Below are 16,420 nucleotides of genomic sequence, written 5' to 3'. Positions count from 1 at the left end.
CATACCATCAGTCTGTATTGACTGAAACCATGCTGAGCCAACTGTTTGGTTTTCAAAAGCTTTAAGAATTGAGACAGAAGTTTGAGCACATGTCCGCTTCTGAGAAAGGACTGTGGATGCTAGGAGAGGGCCCCCATCAGGACTGCATTGAAGCAGACATTCTTTTATGAGACTCTTAGCTGTATGTTCTTTTAGACCCCAGTCCTACCCTTGGAGCAGATCTAGCAATTACTTTTTTTCCAAGGGTGGATTTCATCATTCCATTTTTGCCTAGCATGGTTTCGACAAAATAACCTTTGCAAGGTTTGCTAGGAGCTATAAAATACCCCTTCCACCTGCCACTTGAGCCTTCACAGAACCCCAGAGCTGGTGGTAGCCCATATGAAACAAATGCCCTTGCCTTGCAGTACAGAAATTCCTATATATTTAGGCACCATTAAAGAGTCTTCCTGGATGAAACTACTGAAAAGGGGACATTAAGCAGCAAATACTCTCCACGAGGGAGCCTCATCCATCATATCTGCAATCCTGTCTTGCACAACACACCCAGTAGAAGGGGACGTTGCAGCCATTTTTTGCCACTACTGCGTAAACCCTGACTGAAACCCACAGGCCATTTGCATCAGCCCCTCAAAACCAACATCCCAATGATCCCTCTGCACAATGGGACAGACAGACAGGGCTCTTCTGCTGGGAGGGGGAATGAGGCAAACAGATGGCAAATAAAAACTATTACGGAGGTAAGGAGATAATGTCGTGCTTATTTAGGGGGCTAGCATCAAAGGAAATACAGGCCCCAGAAAAAGACAGTCTTTTCCTCCTTCTCCCATTTATTTGAAAACCAGACAATGATCTTTTGGGATGGACTGTTGTGACGAGTTACACAGAGTAGGAGAGGTTACACAGTTACACTTCTCAGCAGTTATCAGCTCTGCTGCCAAGACTCACAAACCAAAGTCAGAGAGGGTGGGAGACCACGCACCATCCCTCCCATGTCTTATCACCACTCTGCAGGTCAAGCTGGAAGCAAAAACTAGCCTGACACGGTGATGTGATGAAGACACAGCTGAAATAGAGATTGTTCTGGGGAGACAGTCTGTGATCACTACAAAGCTGGCGTTGCTATTCCTCCGGCAAGTTCCCTTAAAAGAATGAGCAAGATCTCTTTTTGAGGATGATTTGCATATCTCAGTGCTGGGTAACGGCATCCTATTAACAGCCCTGAATCACCACAGCCTTGCTCTCAGAGGCAAGCGCACAACCACTAATGAGTCTAACTCTCAAAGAATCCCCTGAGGCAAGCAAACTCTACCTCCCTGACACCAATGGGGAAGCACAACAGCTTTCCTGAACATCTCAGAGATAACCTGGTCTACCTAATTTTTGTATCATTTTGTAAAAGTCTTTTCAGGAGCGTCATTACATACCAAGCAGCTTTTTGCCACAAGTTGGTAAGTGCAGCTTTGGAACCAGGGAGAATACCTGGACGTGGAAAATCACATGAGATGTTTCTACTCCCTGAGCACAGGCAGCTTTGAAATTAGGACTCCCATGCGAATATAATTTGATGTTATTTGTTAGAGGAAAAAAAAGGGCCATTTCTGTCAATATTCCTGTCTGTGCAGCTTTGTGCTTGAACCCTCCAAGTTAAAGTGAATGCAACAGAAACCAGCTCTCAGTTTCTGTGTGCTTCTTTGAAACCCATTCCCAGGTTGGTGAACACCACGTTGTCTACAGTGCATCCTCCCTCCAACATCCCAGTAGTTTTGGGAAGCGCTCTTATTTCTGTGCACTGTTTTTACCTAGAGGTATAGGAAGAACCCATTCACTTCAGTGACAGACAGCACCTAAAAACCACTGGAGATCCGGGTTTGAGAAATGGAAAGCATTTTCACATTAGTGGCTGCCAGTGAGACAGAATCCACATGGCCTCTTGAGCCTCAAGTGTAAGGGATCTTGCTGCCAACAGCCAAGCTAACGAGAAACACTGACTTGTTTTCTGATGCAGTGTAGCCCTGTGAGGATGGCACTGCCTTCAGACTAATAAGCGCTGCCAGGGAACTCTGCAGTCCTCGATGTCCTTTCCAATCTGAGCTGCATTTTGTGTTTTAGGCTTGTGCTGCTCATACAGGAAGACTCCGACAGAGCAAGAAACTTACCCTGCGACTCCCATGGATCAGCCTAGCTTTTAGACACCCCTCCACCTCTTGATAGGAACTTCAAAGTGTATGAGGGTTGGTGAATATTCATCTGTAGCATCTGTGCTAATTTGCATTCTGTTTGCAAGAAAAACTGGTATCCACCCTCTCTTCACAGGGCTGACACAAGGGATAGGCTCACGTACAAAGGCTCACTTACACCCTCACAGTTTAGGGGAAAACCCAATGCTTCAGTGGAATCGAAATAATAGGTAAGCCATGTGCTGGCTCTCTGCACTCAGAATGTAAGATTTGTTTTGCTCATGCTGGTGAACAGAAGCCACGTTTTACTAGTCTTAGGTTTAATAAGATCCAATAAATATGCAAATTTCCAAAACAATTAAATATACATGCCATGATGGAGTTGCATCCAACTATATTTTCTAATTAAAAAGTCCCTCCTTGTCTCTGGCAGCCCTCTAACCAGCGGGCTGGGCAGGCTCCTAACAGAACGGACACACAAAGTAGACACACATGAAATGGGTGTTGTGGACTGTTCGAGGGATTTTATTACATGGGTACCAGCTCTGTACTTCATGTTCGGCTCAACTAAGGGCACCTCCTCCCTCTACTCTCATATTCAACAGTTTCCAAAGGGCAGTAATGCCTGCTTGTAAAAAGCCACTGTCACCTTTGATCCAAGGACACATTTGTGCTGATTGGATTGTCAAAAAAATATTTTAAGATCGTGTCTGTTAGAATATGGGTCACCCTTTGTATTATGGGTACATTTATATTTGATTTATGGAGTTGATAAATCATTAACAGATGTTGCAGGCATAAGTAGTCCACATTATAGATGGCTACAAGCAACCCATTAACCTGTTGGACTTCAGCAGTCTGTAGGAATTAACCATTTATTGAAACTGTTATAATACAAATACGCTGTTTCACTACTACGCCTTTAACATATGACTGAATACTGCTCCTCAAGGGAAAGGGTATTTCTCACGGCAGGTACAGCTTGGGAAGAAGAAAGACAGCTCCTGGCTACTGACTCTCAGATTCTTTGGATCCTTTCCATGGCCCTTGGCCACTAATTAAAACTGCAGTGCCTCAATTTACTCGTATTTAAACTGGAGGTGACTGGCTAGCAAAGATTTGCCCTTTGTTCTGTATTTTGAGATGTGATATATCCTTGCAAAGGACAATTAACCTGAACATATGTTTTGCTTGCCCACAATGGTTTTTTCAATTCCCATTAGTCCACACAGTGAAATTCTCTCTAAGAAATGCTTCTTTCTTAGCCCTCCATTTGATAGAAAGTGCTTTACGTGATCATAGTCAACAGTGAATCACAGCCACAAGGTATCTTTAGCAAAGGGGCTACTGAAGCAGTAGCTTGAATTTGGCTGTATGAGCAAGAAGCCACCACCTTTTTCCCCACTTTTGTTACTCACTTCTGGCATGATTTCAATCTTCTCATAGCGCCGCTTGTACGGAAGAGTCAGCACCTCTGCTCTGCGGTAGGACATCGGCGGAGGCTGGCAGTCTATCATCAGATCTGTGCGATGAGACTGGGTGGGTGGTGGTTGAGTGTACTGCTCCGGGCAAACTACGTGGAGAGGCTGGAAAAGAAGAGTGGTGCCTTACAAAAACATTTGGTTTATTCTGTGTGCTGCCCTACAACAGTAATCACCGCCATAAGGAGGTTTGCAGATTGTTGTTAGCAAGCTAATTTATTTGTATGAAAACAACATCCGAAAGATGCAATGCAGAAGATCCAGTCAGTATTGGAACAAACTGTTCAAGGAGCAGGCAGTCTTTGCTTTGTATACAACAGTGTCCAGAGTAACAAGGCCTAAAGTTGTGTCTTTAATCACCACTTCAATATCAGCAGTCATGTTAGCTGCCATAAGAAGAGAAAAAAGAAGAATATTCAATAGCTGTTTTTTCCAAATCCTTGTCATCGTAATTGGAAGCAAATGACAGTAGTGGTGGAGACCATCACAAAATGGCATGGCAGACGTATCAATATGCAAGGCTGCAAAAACATTAGCAAAATAAGCAACTCTGAATTTTCATGACCTGTCAGCAATATATTAACAAAGCATAAACAGGCTGGTTGCCACAAGGATCACTGCAGGATTTAAGGAAGCCCAAGGACAAGACAGCGTTTCTGCAAACTGTTTTGGAAACAGCATTATACTTCAGTAGTAACATGGAAGAAGATGCTTGTCAGAAAACCAGGCAATGGCAATTGCTATCAGGTGTGCAGTGACAAGGCAGGCCACAGAACAGTGAGATAAAATGATCCAGACATTGTTAAGAGGTTTGGAAGAATATGTATTTTTGTGTTCAACGAGTTGAAGATAGAACAAAGGGAAAAGCTCAGCCAGGAAAAAAACCTGGGCATTATTTTAATTATGTCATGAGTCAGAAAGCAAATTCCAGTAGAAACAAATTGGATGGACAAGGAGAGGCCACTAAAGCCAAAAAGAGTCAAGGGAGAAAAGCAGAGACTCCATGAACGGACAGACTCCTAGACAGAAGAAGTCTGGATTTTGCAAATGCAGTAAGGAAAGCACTGGATTTGGAAGAACCGTAAGAGTGAAACTCCAGAACAGCAGTGCCAGGACCAAAGCAAGTATCAACTTCAGGATAAAAAGCAGAGGAGATCACAGAATCATATAATCGTTTAGGTTGGAAAAGACCTTTAAGATCATCCACTCCAACCATTAACCTAACACTACCAAGTCCAACACTAAACCAGTTAAGGGCAGAGAAAGAATTAATTTCATGTTTCTTGGCTTGGGGGCTGGATTATTTTTTAATGAAAGTAAAACTAGAATAGAATCATTAAGGTTGGAAAGGACTTCTAAGATCATCAGTCCAACCGTCAACCCAACACCTTCATGCCCACTAAACCATGTCCCCAAGTGCCACGTCTACCCATTTTTTGAGCCCCTCCAGGGATGGGGACTCCCCCACCTCTCTGGGCAGCCTGTTCCAATGCTTGACCACTCTTTCCATGAAGAAATTTCTCCTAATATCCAATCTAAACCTCCCCTGATGCAGCTTGAGGCCATTTCCTCTCGTCCTATCGCCAGTTACTTGGGAGAAGAGACCAACCCCCACCTCGCTACAACCTCCTTTCAGGTAGTTGTAGAGAGCGATAAGGTCTCCCCTCAGCCTCCTCTTCTCCAGACTGAACACCCCCAGCTCCCTCAGCCGCTCCCCATCAGCCCTGTGCTCCAGACCCTTCCCCAGCTTTGTTGCCCTTCTCTGGACACGCCCCAGCACCCCAATGTCCTTCTTGAAGTGAGGGGCCCAAAACTGGACACAGCATTCCAGGTGCGGCCTCACCAGCGCCGAGTACAGGGGGACGATCCCTGCCCTGCTCCTGCTGGCCACACTACCCCTGACACAAGCCAGGATGCTGTTGGCCTTCTTGGCCACCTGGGCAGATGGTTAAAGTTGAGGGTGCTGAGGATACTCAGCACTTGTGTACCCTTTACATTAAGACTGCAGTAGACACAGCCAGGCTTATCCATACAAACAAGAAAAAGAATAAGGGAAAAAGTTATTATGCCTATATATACACCTAAAAAGGAGGAAAAGAATGTACACACCATTTGCTCTGTGCTCTAAGCTTTTAGGAATCTTCCAGCCACTCTATGCAGAGCTTGGCAGTCATGCCATATTGATTTTGGAGCAGGATGATAAAGGAGAGCTCAATGCTGTGTGCTCTCTCATGGAAAAAAGGATCTGGCTGTTTTCTTGATTTTGCCATTGTTTAATGTTAACAGCCGTTCATAACTGACCTATTTATTTCAGGTGTGTGAAGAAACGTAAGAAAAGGCAACAGAAAATTCATTACCTGGACTTCTTTGAGTAATTTGGACACCTGAATAAAATTCAGTCTTGTGTCAATGGGACAGTAAACACATTTCATCGCCAAAGGTTGATAAGGAGCCAGGGCATCCAGATAAGAGAAATCGGGTTCTGAAAACAGAAATGTTGAAAATACTGAATGCCTATTAAGAACAAAGATGGCCCAATTCCCCTCTGATTCCACATCCTAGTCGAGACAAGCTGTTGTTCAGCAATGTTAATTCTGTTATAGATATCTCTTCCCTTCTTCCTTCCCCCACCTGTTATTTTCAGTTAATTTGATGAAAATTATGCCCACAATTAGTCTTACCTTAATCAAGCAACAGAGCAATACTATTTCATTTGAACACATTATTGCATGATTTTTATAACAAATTTAATCAAGACAAAAACATCATCTCTTATTTTTAATCAGATCCTGTAAAAGAAGGCAAGATGTATACATCTTCGGTATCATAAGGTAACCCAAATGTCAGCTTGTTTTTCACTATGGCAAAAATACAGCATAAAGATCGTATCTTGATAAATGTGTACCAATGTCCTCTGCTGCAGACACATTACCTCCCAACTCCTCTTTTTCCTTACAGTGTGTGTATATATATATATTTCTTTTTTCAAACTAAGCGCCAGGTTTAGACTGGTGGAAAAAAAAGGGTCCAAATTTTAATATAACCCAAGACGACCTGTAGGAAGCCCTCCTGTTGAAGGGACAGGCAATTGGGCTTTTTACAGTTATGCCAGCAGAACAGTTCTAGTTCAGGCCAGAATGAAGTGAAGGTTGCTTGCGGTAGGGGCTACCCAGAAGGAGAGACAGGCTGTGATAACTTTATTAGTTGGTATCTTTATTAGACCTAGCAATTCTCAACTTCCCTTTGTACTCTTATTATTGACTTTTAAAAATCAGATTAGAGGTTGGCCAGGGAAAAGTCATGCACTGAATGGGCTTTTACTCACACAGAGAGTAATACAACATTGAGAATACTACAGAAAACCACTATTTTTCTGATGAATGAAAAATGTAGGTCTCATAGGTGACACACTGTAAGATACATGTAGCCACTTGGTTCTGGGGGCCACCAACTAATGATGTGGAAAGGCTTACGCCATCACTATCTACCTGATAATTGTGGGATAGAGTGCATAAAGGGAATGCTAGAGAAAGAAAAACTGGTATTAGTTTGGTGAGTACAGAATGAGAAAAAGAGAAGGGGATGCATGAAAGACTTATCTGCTAGACTATTCTGAACCACAGGGCCTTGAAGGACAACCTGCAGAGTGAAGTGCAGTTGCAAACCACCAAGCCTTGCCAGGAAACAGTATGAGGTATTTCTCTGGTATCTGCTCAGGCTGTGTAAAAGGATGAGCTTAAAGGAAACTTAAATGCAGAGTCTTCAGTCTAGATTTAGACAGCCATCTTCTATGTTCTTACACCACCCTGAGGAGAGCACTGACTGGGTTTCTCATCTAGACAGCAAAAAAATAATGTCCTTAAAACTTTACCATAGGAAGTTCAGCACCCAGCATGGCATCCGACACTCACTACTGGGCCTCATTCTACTGATAAAGACAAGTTAATTGCTAGCCTAAAAATCTGCTGCTGGCTAAGTACCAGTGATCATGATGTGGTTATATTTACCCTGTGAGAACAGAATATAGCATCAGCCAATGATACATACGTTTGGAACTGTCAAAGGGATAATTTTCCTAAATTTAAAGCAATTGTCAGAATAACTGCCTGGGAACATCAAAGTGAGAAATATTAACAAAAAATGATAGTTGTACAAGAACATCTTGCTAGATGCCCAAAAAGCCATAAATCCACAAACATGAAATAAAAATTATACTGGGCAAAAGGCCATGCTAGTTAAAAGCAGATGTGTTAGTGGCAATGAAACAAAGCCTAAAAATATCAATGTAAAAAATGGGAGTTAATGGCAGTTAAGTTTAATAGCAATGAATAGAAGTTTAGAAATAAGAATACTGTGAAGGTAGCCAGTTGAAGAATGATCAGTGTGGTCAATTATGGTTAAATCAGAAGACGTAGAATCACAGAATCATAGAATCGTTTAGGTTGGAAAAGACATTTAAGATCATAGAATGCTTTGGGTTGGAAGAGACCTTGAGAGGTCATCTAGCCCACCCCCCCCCTGCAGTGAGCAGGGATTGAACCCATGACCTTGGCATTATTAACACCATGCTCTAACCAACTGAGCTAATCAGGCTGGTCATCCAGGCCAACCATTAACCTAACACTACCAAGTCCAACACTAAACCAATTCAGGGCAGAGGAAGAATTAATTTCATGTTTCCTGGCTTGGTGGGTGGGTTATTTTTTCATGAAAGTAAAACTAGAATAGAATCATTAAGGTTGGAAAGGACCTCTAAGATCATCAGTCCCACTGTCAACCCAACACCCCCATGCCCACTAAACCATGTCCCCAAGTGCCACGTCTACCCATTTTTTGAGCCCCTCCAGGGATGGGGACTCCCCCACCTCTCTGGGCAGCCTGTTCCAATGCTTGACCACTCTTTCCATGAAGAAATTTCTCCTAATATCCAATCTAAACCTCCCCTGATGCAGCTTGAGGCCATTTCCTCTCGTCCTATCGCTAGTTACTTGGGAGAAGAGACCAACCCCCACCTCGCTACAACCTCCTTTCAGGTAGTTGTAGAGAGCAATAAGGTCTCCCCTCAGCCTCCTCTTTGCTAGGCTAAACATTTTAAAACTCATCAGGGAAAACCAGAAAACTTGAGTCAGGCACAGGTCGTCTGCTAGAGATATACAATGAAATTGCAAATAGTAAGTTTAAAAAGTTATCAGAAGAGAGCTTTTCCATCCCATCTGGTGTTGTGGATGACACGGAGATTTGACTGCTTGTGTCTGAGAATGCCACGAAGCAGCACCTATTCAGACTAAGGATTTTTGAATCACTAGGCTCAGATGATTTACAGACGTGGATTCTTTTGACCTAAGAATCCAAAATGGCATCCATTCTACGGTCTCTCTGAACAACTAGTAAGAATGTAAGTAGCCTTGGAAAAGTGAGAAATTCTAATGAAGAAATTCTAACACAGGACTTTGAAGATTTAGAACATGTGAAAAACATAACTTGAGCTAGTCTCATGGTGAACTTGTGTGACATACAGGAATAGCTGTTTTGAAAGTATCAAAAAACCAGAAGTCACCTGTCTGATGGAAGACAGTGCCTGTCAAGGACACATATTGACATTTTCTGACAGAATTACAGGTCTTTAGCTTTTCCACCAAGACACCTGATTTACTACCGTGTGACAATGAGTTATAAAAGCTTCCACTGTACAGCACTAATGTGGCATGCATGAGCTGTTTTTAAGATCTCCTAGGGAGTTAGTTTTTAAAGCAATGTTGTTATCAGAGAGGAAGCAAGAAGCAGACTTCTTTCTACCGTGTTTTCTTCTACGATTTCTTTGTGGCTTAGTGGTATTCAATTTTTTTAATCAATAATCTATTCAATACTCCTTCAGCGGTTACATTTGCAGATGACACAAGGAAGCAGAGCAGCACTACAGCTCACTCACAGCTGGTGTCCTGTGTATTGGCTGCAGCTGCTGTGTTAGTCTATATTCTCTCGTAGATGTTTTTTACAATACAAATTGGAAAGGTGGAGACTACCTAGCTCCCGTGGACTGAACAAGCAGTGTCATCATTAACAATACTGTACGGCCTGTAGTTTAAAGGTCCTAATTACTAGAAACTACAAATCTTTCACAGGAAAAGCTAGAACATCACCTCCTATCACATAGTGCTTCAATGGACCAAATTTCTTTCATAACTACAGGAGATTTTATCTTAAAACAGGAGAAGCTAGACAATTAAATAATACAAATCCTGGGCATCAATGGAGGTGCTTCAGATTTCCACTGGAGTTACTAAGAACAGAAGAATTTAATCTGCTAGGCATTTCTGTAGACATAGAAGTCTTTGTTCCAGCTGAGACAAGTCATAAGGAGTTAGCAACATTCTGCTGAGTGGATATACCTACAGACAGAGACAGAAACTGCAGTCCAAAAGCCACAGATAGATAAATTTAGGAAACAAACCACCACAAGCATCTGGAATCACTGTGCACTCCAAGGTCACCACAACCAAAGCAGATCTCAACTGGAGTTTCATTTGAAGTATAAACTGGGAATGAATCTCAAACATCATGACCTAATGTACCCACAGGTTGTTATGATCGCCATTCGGATGCCTTAACAACTTGCCAGGGCCACGTTCTAATAGAAGGCTGCTCTATTTCCTCACTTCACAGAAGGATTACACTTTAATACTGAAAGGTCAATTCCCTTTCCCTACAAGAAGGCACAGAATAAGAGTTCTTGTGATTAAAGGCCAGTTTCTGACACCCTCACTGATGGTGGGTAGGACATTCAGAACGTGATTAATGCCACTGATTTCCTCTGCACACCCCAGCACAGGGTGTACACACTCTGGTTTTAATTGAAGCCCCAGCTGGAGTAGAATTCACTATTTCCAAGATAATGCATATCTATATTGCAATTCTACCAATTACTGTAATTAGGGCATACCTCCTAAAACTACCTCAAAGGGCAGGAGAGATGGGTACTGTAACAGCTATGACGTTAGTGCTGTGGTACCATGAACCATTTCCCAGCATAAACACAGCCTAGATTTAAGTGTCTTACCTGCTCAGCAGGAACCCCTTTGTATCTTCCTTCCCCTTGCAATAGGCATAATTACATAATTCTTTAAATCTTTCCAAATTGTCTTAACAGTATCACAATACTGTGACACATTTTGGTACCAATATTGTGAAAGAATCAAAGGGACTTGCCTCAAGTCTATAGTTAAAAAAACAAAGAAGGAAAGATTATGCACTTTCCAGCAGTTCTACTCACTAAAAAGAGGAGGAAAATAAGCTTAACAGTGGGACTCCATCATGCCCTTGCTGTGGGAGTAGGTTTGATCAGTTATTCCATGTTTTCCTCCCCATTTCTACCTACTTTGTCCTAGTCCAAAATCCACACCTTTTTTATCTGGCTACGTTAGATATAACACATTTCCCAATTATACCAGAGCTCGTTATACATAAAATAAGTAGCAATGGCCTAAAGGATTATTTCCCCTCTCATATCTGAAGAGTGCCCACTGTAGGGTTCTGTTTGGATGACACATCAGGTATAAAGAGGAGGCACCTGGACAGAACATCAGTTTGAGGGAAGGCCTTGAAGTATTTTTAAAGGAGATCAAACTCTGGACAATATCCCCTTTGCTAGATTGCACAAAAGCTTCATGTTCTCTCTCAAATACTTTGTCTTGCTGTTAATGATTGGCATGGTCCCAGGACACAGCTGCCCTGTGGCTCTCAGACCATAGCTCATTCTGCGGCTTGATTCGTTAAATCCATTAAAAGTAGGGTCAACACTAGAAGCAGACTGGGAGAAGTGGAGGAACTTAAAAGACCTGTTGTAGTCCTGGCAGCCTGAGTCATTGAGAAAGGAAACAGCTCCCCAGGGTATTAGCTAGAGCTGTACCTTCAGCTTCAGATACAAATGTGTCTGTCAGCCAAAAAGCATCCGAAAAAAAAGCTTAGCCACAAGGCAGCAATGGCATAGATCACAACTGCCAGGTCTGTACGGGGTACACACTTCTGAAAGAGCAGAGATGACAGAAACATCTTTAGAAACAGACTGTCTGGTTGCCTGAGGTTTTGATGAAAGGGCAGGAGAAGAGATGAGGAAAGGTTTGTGATTCCAGTGGAATATGGAGAAGTGTTTCTCCTTTCTGACCAGCATCAATTAGGTCTTGCCTGGCTTTAACTTGCAGCCAGCTGCTTTTAATCCAAAAATTAATTTCCTGTAGGCATTTTACTGCTGTGCATAACAAAGATTTTGCTTAGAAATGGCAGGAATGGACTCTGCGTGGCAAAGGTTGGCTCTGCAGGGCTAAAATGAATTAAATGGCACAATAATTACATTTGCCCCCACAGTCAATCCTGTGGTCTTAATTTAAATGAGCTCCTACTGAAGTCAGAAACTTCTGCCCCAGAACAAATGAGTAAAGCCCCTAGGATGTGGCCACATTTAACCAGAGCGCACAACTTACTGTTAATTTGATAATGATAACTGCGTTTTACTCACCTGTGAATATAACAGTGTTCAAGCTAGATTTTCCCCATAACTCCATGAAATGAACCACATCCCCAAATCTAAGAGAGGGGTGTCCAGTAAACACGACACATGGCTGCTTGAAGTCATTGCTGAAGTCTCCATGGATGCTGGGATAATGCTTCAATTTGTTTGTCTGAATGAGCTGAAATAAAAACAAAAATCCAGACATTACAAAGTTTTCACGCCTCTGCGCTCTGTATTTCAGTGTGTTTATTTACATGACATTATAAATATTCTACATTTTATTTCTAACTCATCACGGAGTCCATTCCTGCATACCCCCTTGATTTTCCAACAAATTCGGTCATGACTGTCCTAAATGTTACGAAAAGGAAGCCAGAGTATGGGGCCAGGTGCCTTCAAGCCCTTGCTCTCACTTTTTTGGTACCAGCAGTATGGTAACTGAGCGGAAACTCTTTCAAACACTCCCTGCTTAGAGTTTCCTGGAGCGAGCAGAGTGCTCAGCTGCCAAATTCAAAATAAGCTACTTTTTCCTATTTGCCATGTCTACAAAGAGCTCTGGGCACTGACGTTAACCTGGTTTTCTTGCATCACAGTTGTACCAGGCAATTTTGCCTTCAGCAGTATGTTGCAATGAGTTTCGGTGGTACACTGGGTTCGCACAAAGTCAAGTCCTCTGAAAAAACATATGAAAGAACAGACTGACTTGCCCTTCCTTAACTATCGCTGAAACTAGTAACAACAACGAACTAAGAGCAGTAAGAAGTATTTGTCACTAGAGCTGGCAAACAGAGTGTAATCAACTATGCAAGGAAGGGATTTCTTTACTAAGATGGGGAAGTTTATTTATCAAGGCACTTTTTGAAGAAGAATTTGCCTTTATTTCTCCTGCCACTGTTTTCTGATCTGTAAAGCAATGTTCAATTTCAAAAGCAATTTAATAGACTAGTCTGCTAAGCGCTTCCATGCAATATTTTGCAAGTATTTTCGTGGCAGGTATATGCTTCCATCCCCAGCCTGAAAATAACTGTAAATACATTTTTCTTAAAAAGTATGCAATTTAACACAACCAAATCACACACTGAACAACTAAGAACATACACGGAAGTGAGTGTGAAAGGGGGGAATGGTACTTCCTTTGTCAGCCAGTTTTTAAAGGAGGCGGGACTGCTCATCAAAGATCTCTCCATACATTGCTGTCTGCTGCCAGGCGTTGCAACATTGCTCAAAATACAGAATTCATGTACGCAGGGTTCAGCAACACGTTTCTGCAGCTGTTGTGCTGTGGAACCCCAGACGATACCACTAATTAGCAAACAGCATGCTCTTCACTACGTGTCATAACGTGATGTATGCATCATGCCTTTCTAGCAGAAAACCCACTCAGGACATTCTTTTTCATTGTAACGTATTTGATTTTCTAAAGAGGAACTAAGAAAGAACATTCTGATAAGCAACCTCCTGGTCTCATAAAGCTGTAATTCATCTTTCCAGATTCTCTTTTATTTGTTACTTTTAACCATGGTAGATCTAACTCAAGATAGCATGCCTACATGGAAATGAACAGAAAGCTGAGAATTCTGATGTGCCTTTAAGCCTCGTAACAACTTATGCCCAACAAAGCACTTCAGAACTTAAGGTTAGTACACAATTAGGTTCTTAATTGAATTTAACATCACTGAACAGAAGTACCAACCCTACTCAACTTCTAGGTGTCACCACCTAAAGATATGCTTTGGTGCTAGAATGGGCAATGTACAAACTTACCCTCAATACCCTTTCAACAACAGAAAGTTGGCTGCACGTAGATGGCAATATTTATCTTTCTCCTTTGCTTCCTTGAGTTTGGTCTCCTTCAAGTTCCCAACAGCAAATATTTTCCTGTGATTTTGCATCTGACTTCCCACACGTCCTGTTTAAAACTGCTGTGCAATACCTGGATGGCTGGAATGGGATGGGACTGGGGTTTGACGTAAGATGGAAACTGTAGGTGGGCACAGCCTGTTATTTCCATGTGGATCCTTGGATCATGGAGGAAGTAGCTAGGGCTACGAGCTTACTCGTAGTATCAGATCTTCAGGAGGGAAATTTGAAAAAACCATCCAATAACTGCTCTGGCAGTTAATACGCACTAAATCTTGAAAACATTTCTGCAATTAAGACTAGTAAAGATTTGTGTTTAACACATCTGGAGTGCAGTATTTAGACTCTAAACTTAGCTTCAGTAATAAAAACTGCAGTTCAGCAGACAATGCGCAAAACAAATTTGATGCCATAAAAAACTGGCACTTAAAAGAATGGGTAGGAAATGGCCCCATGAAGCTTCTTCCTTGTTTTTTTGAGGGAAGCCAAAAGCCTCAAAACTGAAGTTGCAAAAGCAGTTTCAACTGGGTAAACTGGAAGAAGGGGACTATTTCTACTTCAAATATTAAATGGGATATGTGACATTCCAGGGCAAAACTTTGTCAGGGATCAGAAGATAGCTAAGTGAAAGACATTTCTACAGCTAGCATTTATGTAACACACTTCTGAAAATCACAAACTGTTCTTCCAGCATCCTATTCCACAGGTTCCTTAGCATTATATATATATTTGTATACAGTAGCACTCCAATCTTTGCTAAGATTGAGAGCAGCACTCTTACGTGCAAAAGCGTTCTCAACAGCCTACTGCACTGCTCCACTTATACAAATGTTCATTGCTTATAACATAAAAGCTGTAACCTCTCCAAAACATTATGGCAGCTTCAGATCCCTTCCTTTGTAGAGAGACACAGGATTTCTAATCCAGTTTTCAGGACCTTGGGTTTTGTGTGTGTCATTCTTTTTAATTTTTTTTTCCAGCAACAAAACATCTAGCATAACACTGGGGTGCACTGCTTCTAACTGGGGTGCTAACTCAGGAGGGAAAAGGGACACACATTGAATCCTCAGCACCATGTCCTGAGGTGTGGTGATCTTTTTTTCATCTTTTTTTTTTTTTTTTTTTTTTAAAATCTTGGAAGATCTTTTATGGTAAGTCTACTGAAGCTCCATACCTTAGCTCACAATCTCTGATTCTCACAGCTGGACGTAGTAGGGGTGAAAGGCTACAAAAACAAGGTTAGAGGCATTCTACTCACTCCAGCGATAAAGCAGCTGGTAGATTTTAGTGTCTAGAGCAAAGTCTCTTCTAATTACCCAATCCAAAATATATGGAGCTGAACTTGCAAAACAGGTCCAACAAAATTTCACAAATCATTAAGGGGACTAAATCTGTAATGATTTGTACAGGTCTTTTGTATCTACAGATGCGATGGGTTGTATAAGCACAACAGTCATTACTGTGGCACGTTCAGGTCTCCAACCTGCACCAAGCCTGTGCCAAAACCAACGCCTGGCATTTAGCCAACCAAGATTTTCAAAATGGGACTGATTTCTGGAAACCAGAAGCAACATTCGGAGCATCTTTCTACAGAAAGAACCCTTATCGACTGAAAGCTTAAGAGATAGAGGATAGTAAAGTACTGAACCGAGACTTGAGGAGAGCTGTGGGTTTTTTTTAAATCCCAAATAGTTATGCTTCCCTTTAAAGCAGTAGACTTGATTTACAGGGTCAGCAACTGCTGCTATAAACAGGATAAATCTCCAGAGCCTTTGTGCACCCTTTATTGAAGTGAGCCAAAATACACTGCTATTTACTCTGTGTGTGTTTGTGTGTGTGTTCTGTATCCAGAATTTTGAACAGATGTGGTTCTTATCAGTGAATGAGTGATGCATTTATTACTTCACCTCCCTCACTCCCTTCATAAGACCCACACTAACAGGCCTAATTCTATATAATACTGTAAGACAAAACATGATACTATACAATCACCTGGTTCCAGGTATTTATTGCTTTGAATGTGTTACGCAGGAACTGGTATATGGAGGAGGGAAGCAAAGATGAAGAAGACAAATGCTAGTATTTAAGACCACAGAATCAATATTACTCCCACCCTGGCTATTTTCAGTCAGAAAAAGAGGCTTTTCCTAGCCATTTCTCTTAGATGTTGCTAACAGGATCCTTAATAAGAGGACAGCAAATCCAAATTCTTCCTCCACTAGCAAATACCGATCAATATAAATTACCTCTCAAATTTTTCTGTTGCGGACATTTAGAGAAGTCCGGATTCAGTTATCTTATAGCCTGAAATCGTCTATGTAAAGATCGAGCAGAAAAGAAAAGGAGTGAAAGCCTTGCTAGAACGATCCAACAATTCATTTATAAAGCCTCTA

General features: G+C 41.8%; 1 protein-coding gene across 3 annotated transcripts in view; it reads right to left on the bottom strand.

Annotated features, from left to right (window-relative positions):
• Positions 1 to 16,420, bottom strand: part of INTS9 (integrator complex subunit 9) — a 77,637-nt gene that overhangs the window by 13,616 nt on the left and 47,601 nt on the right. For all 3 annotated transcript variants that reach the window (XM_075707006.1, XM_075707007.1, XM_075707008.1), the window contains 3 exons: positions 12,174 to 12,345; positions 6,019 to 6,143; positions 3,599 to 3,766 (listed from right to left, as the gene is read on the bottom strand). In XM_075707006.1, coding sequence (XP_075563121.1) covers positions 3,599 to 3,766; positions 6,019 to 6,143; positions 12,174 to 12,345 — 465 coding nt within the window. The remainder of the gene's footprint in view (positions 1 to 3,598; positions 3,767 to 6,018; positions 6,144 to 12,173; positions 12,346 to 16,420) is intronic.

Source organism: Pelecanus crispus, chromosome 3 (assembly GCF_030463565.1).
Source record: "Pelecanus crispus isolate bPelCri1 chromosome 3, bPelCri1.pri, whole genome shotgun sequence".
NCBI classification, from domain to species: domain Eukaryota; kingdom Metazoa; phylum Chordata; class Aves; order Pelecaniformes; family Pelecanidae; genus Pelecanus; species Pelecanus crispus.
The sequence above is the reverse complement of the archived record's forward strand: the minus strand, read 5'-3'. Positions and strand labels throughout refer to the sequence as shown.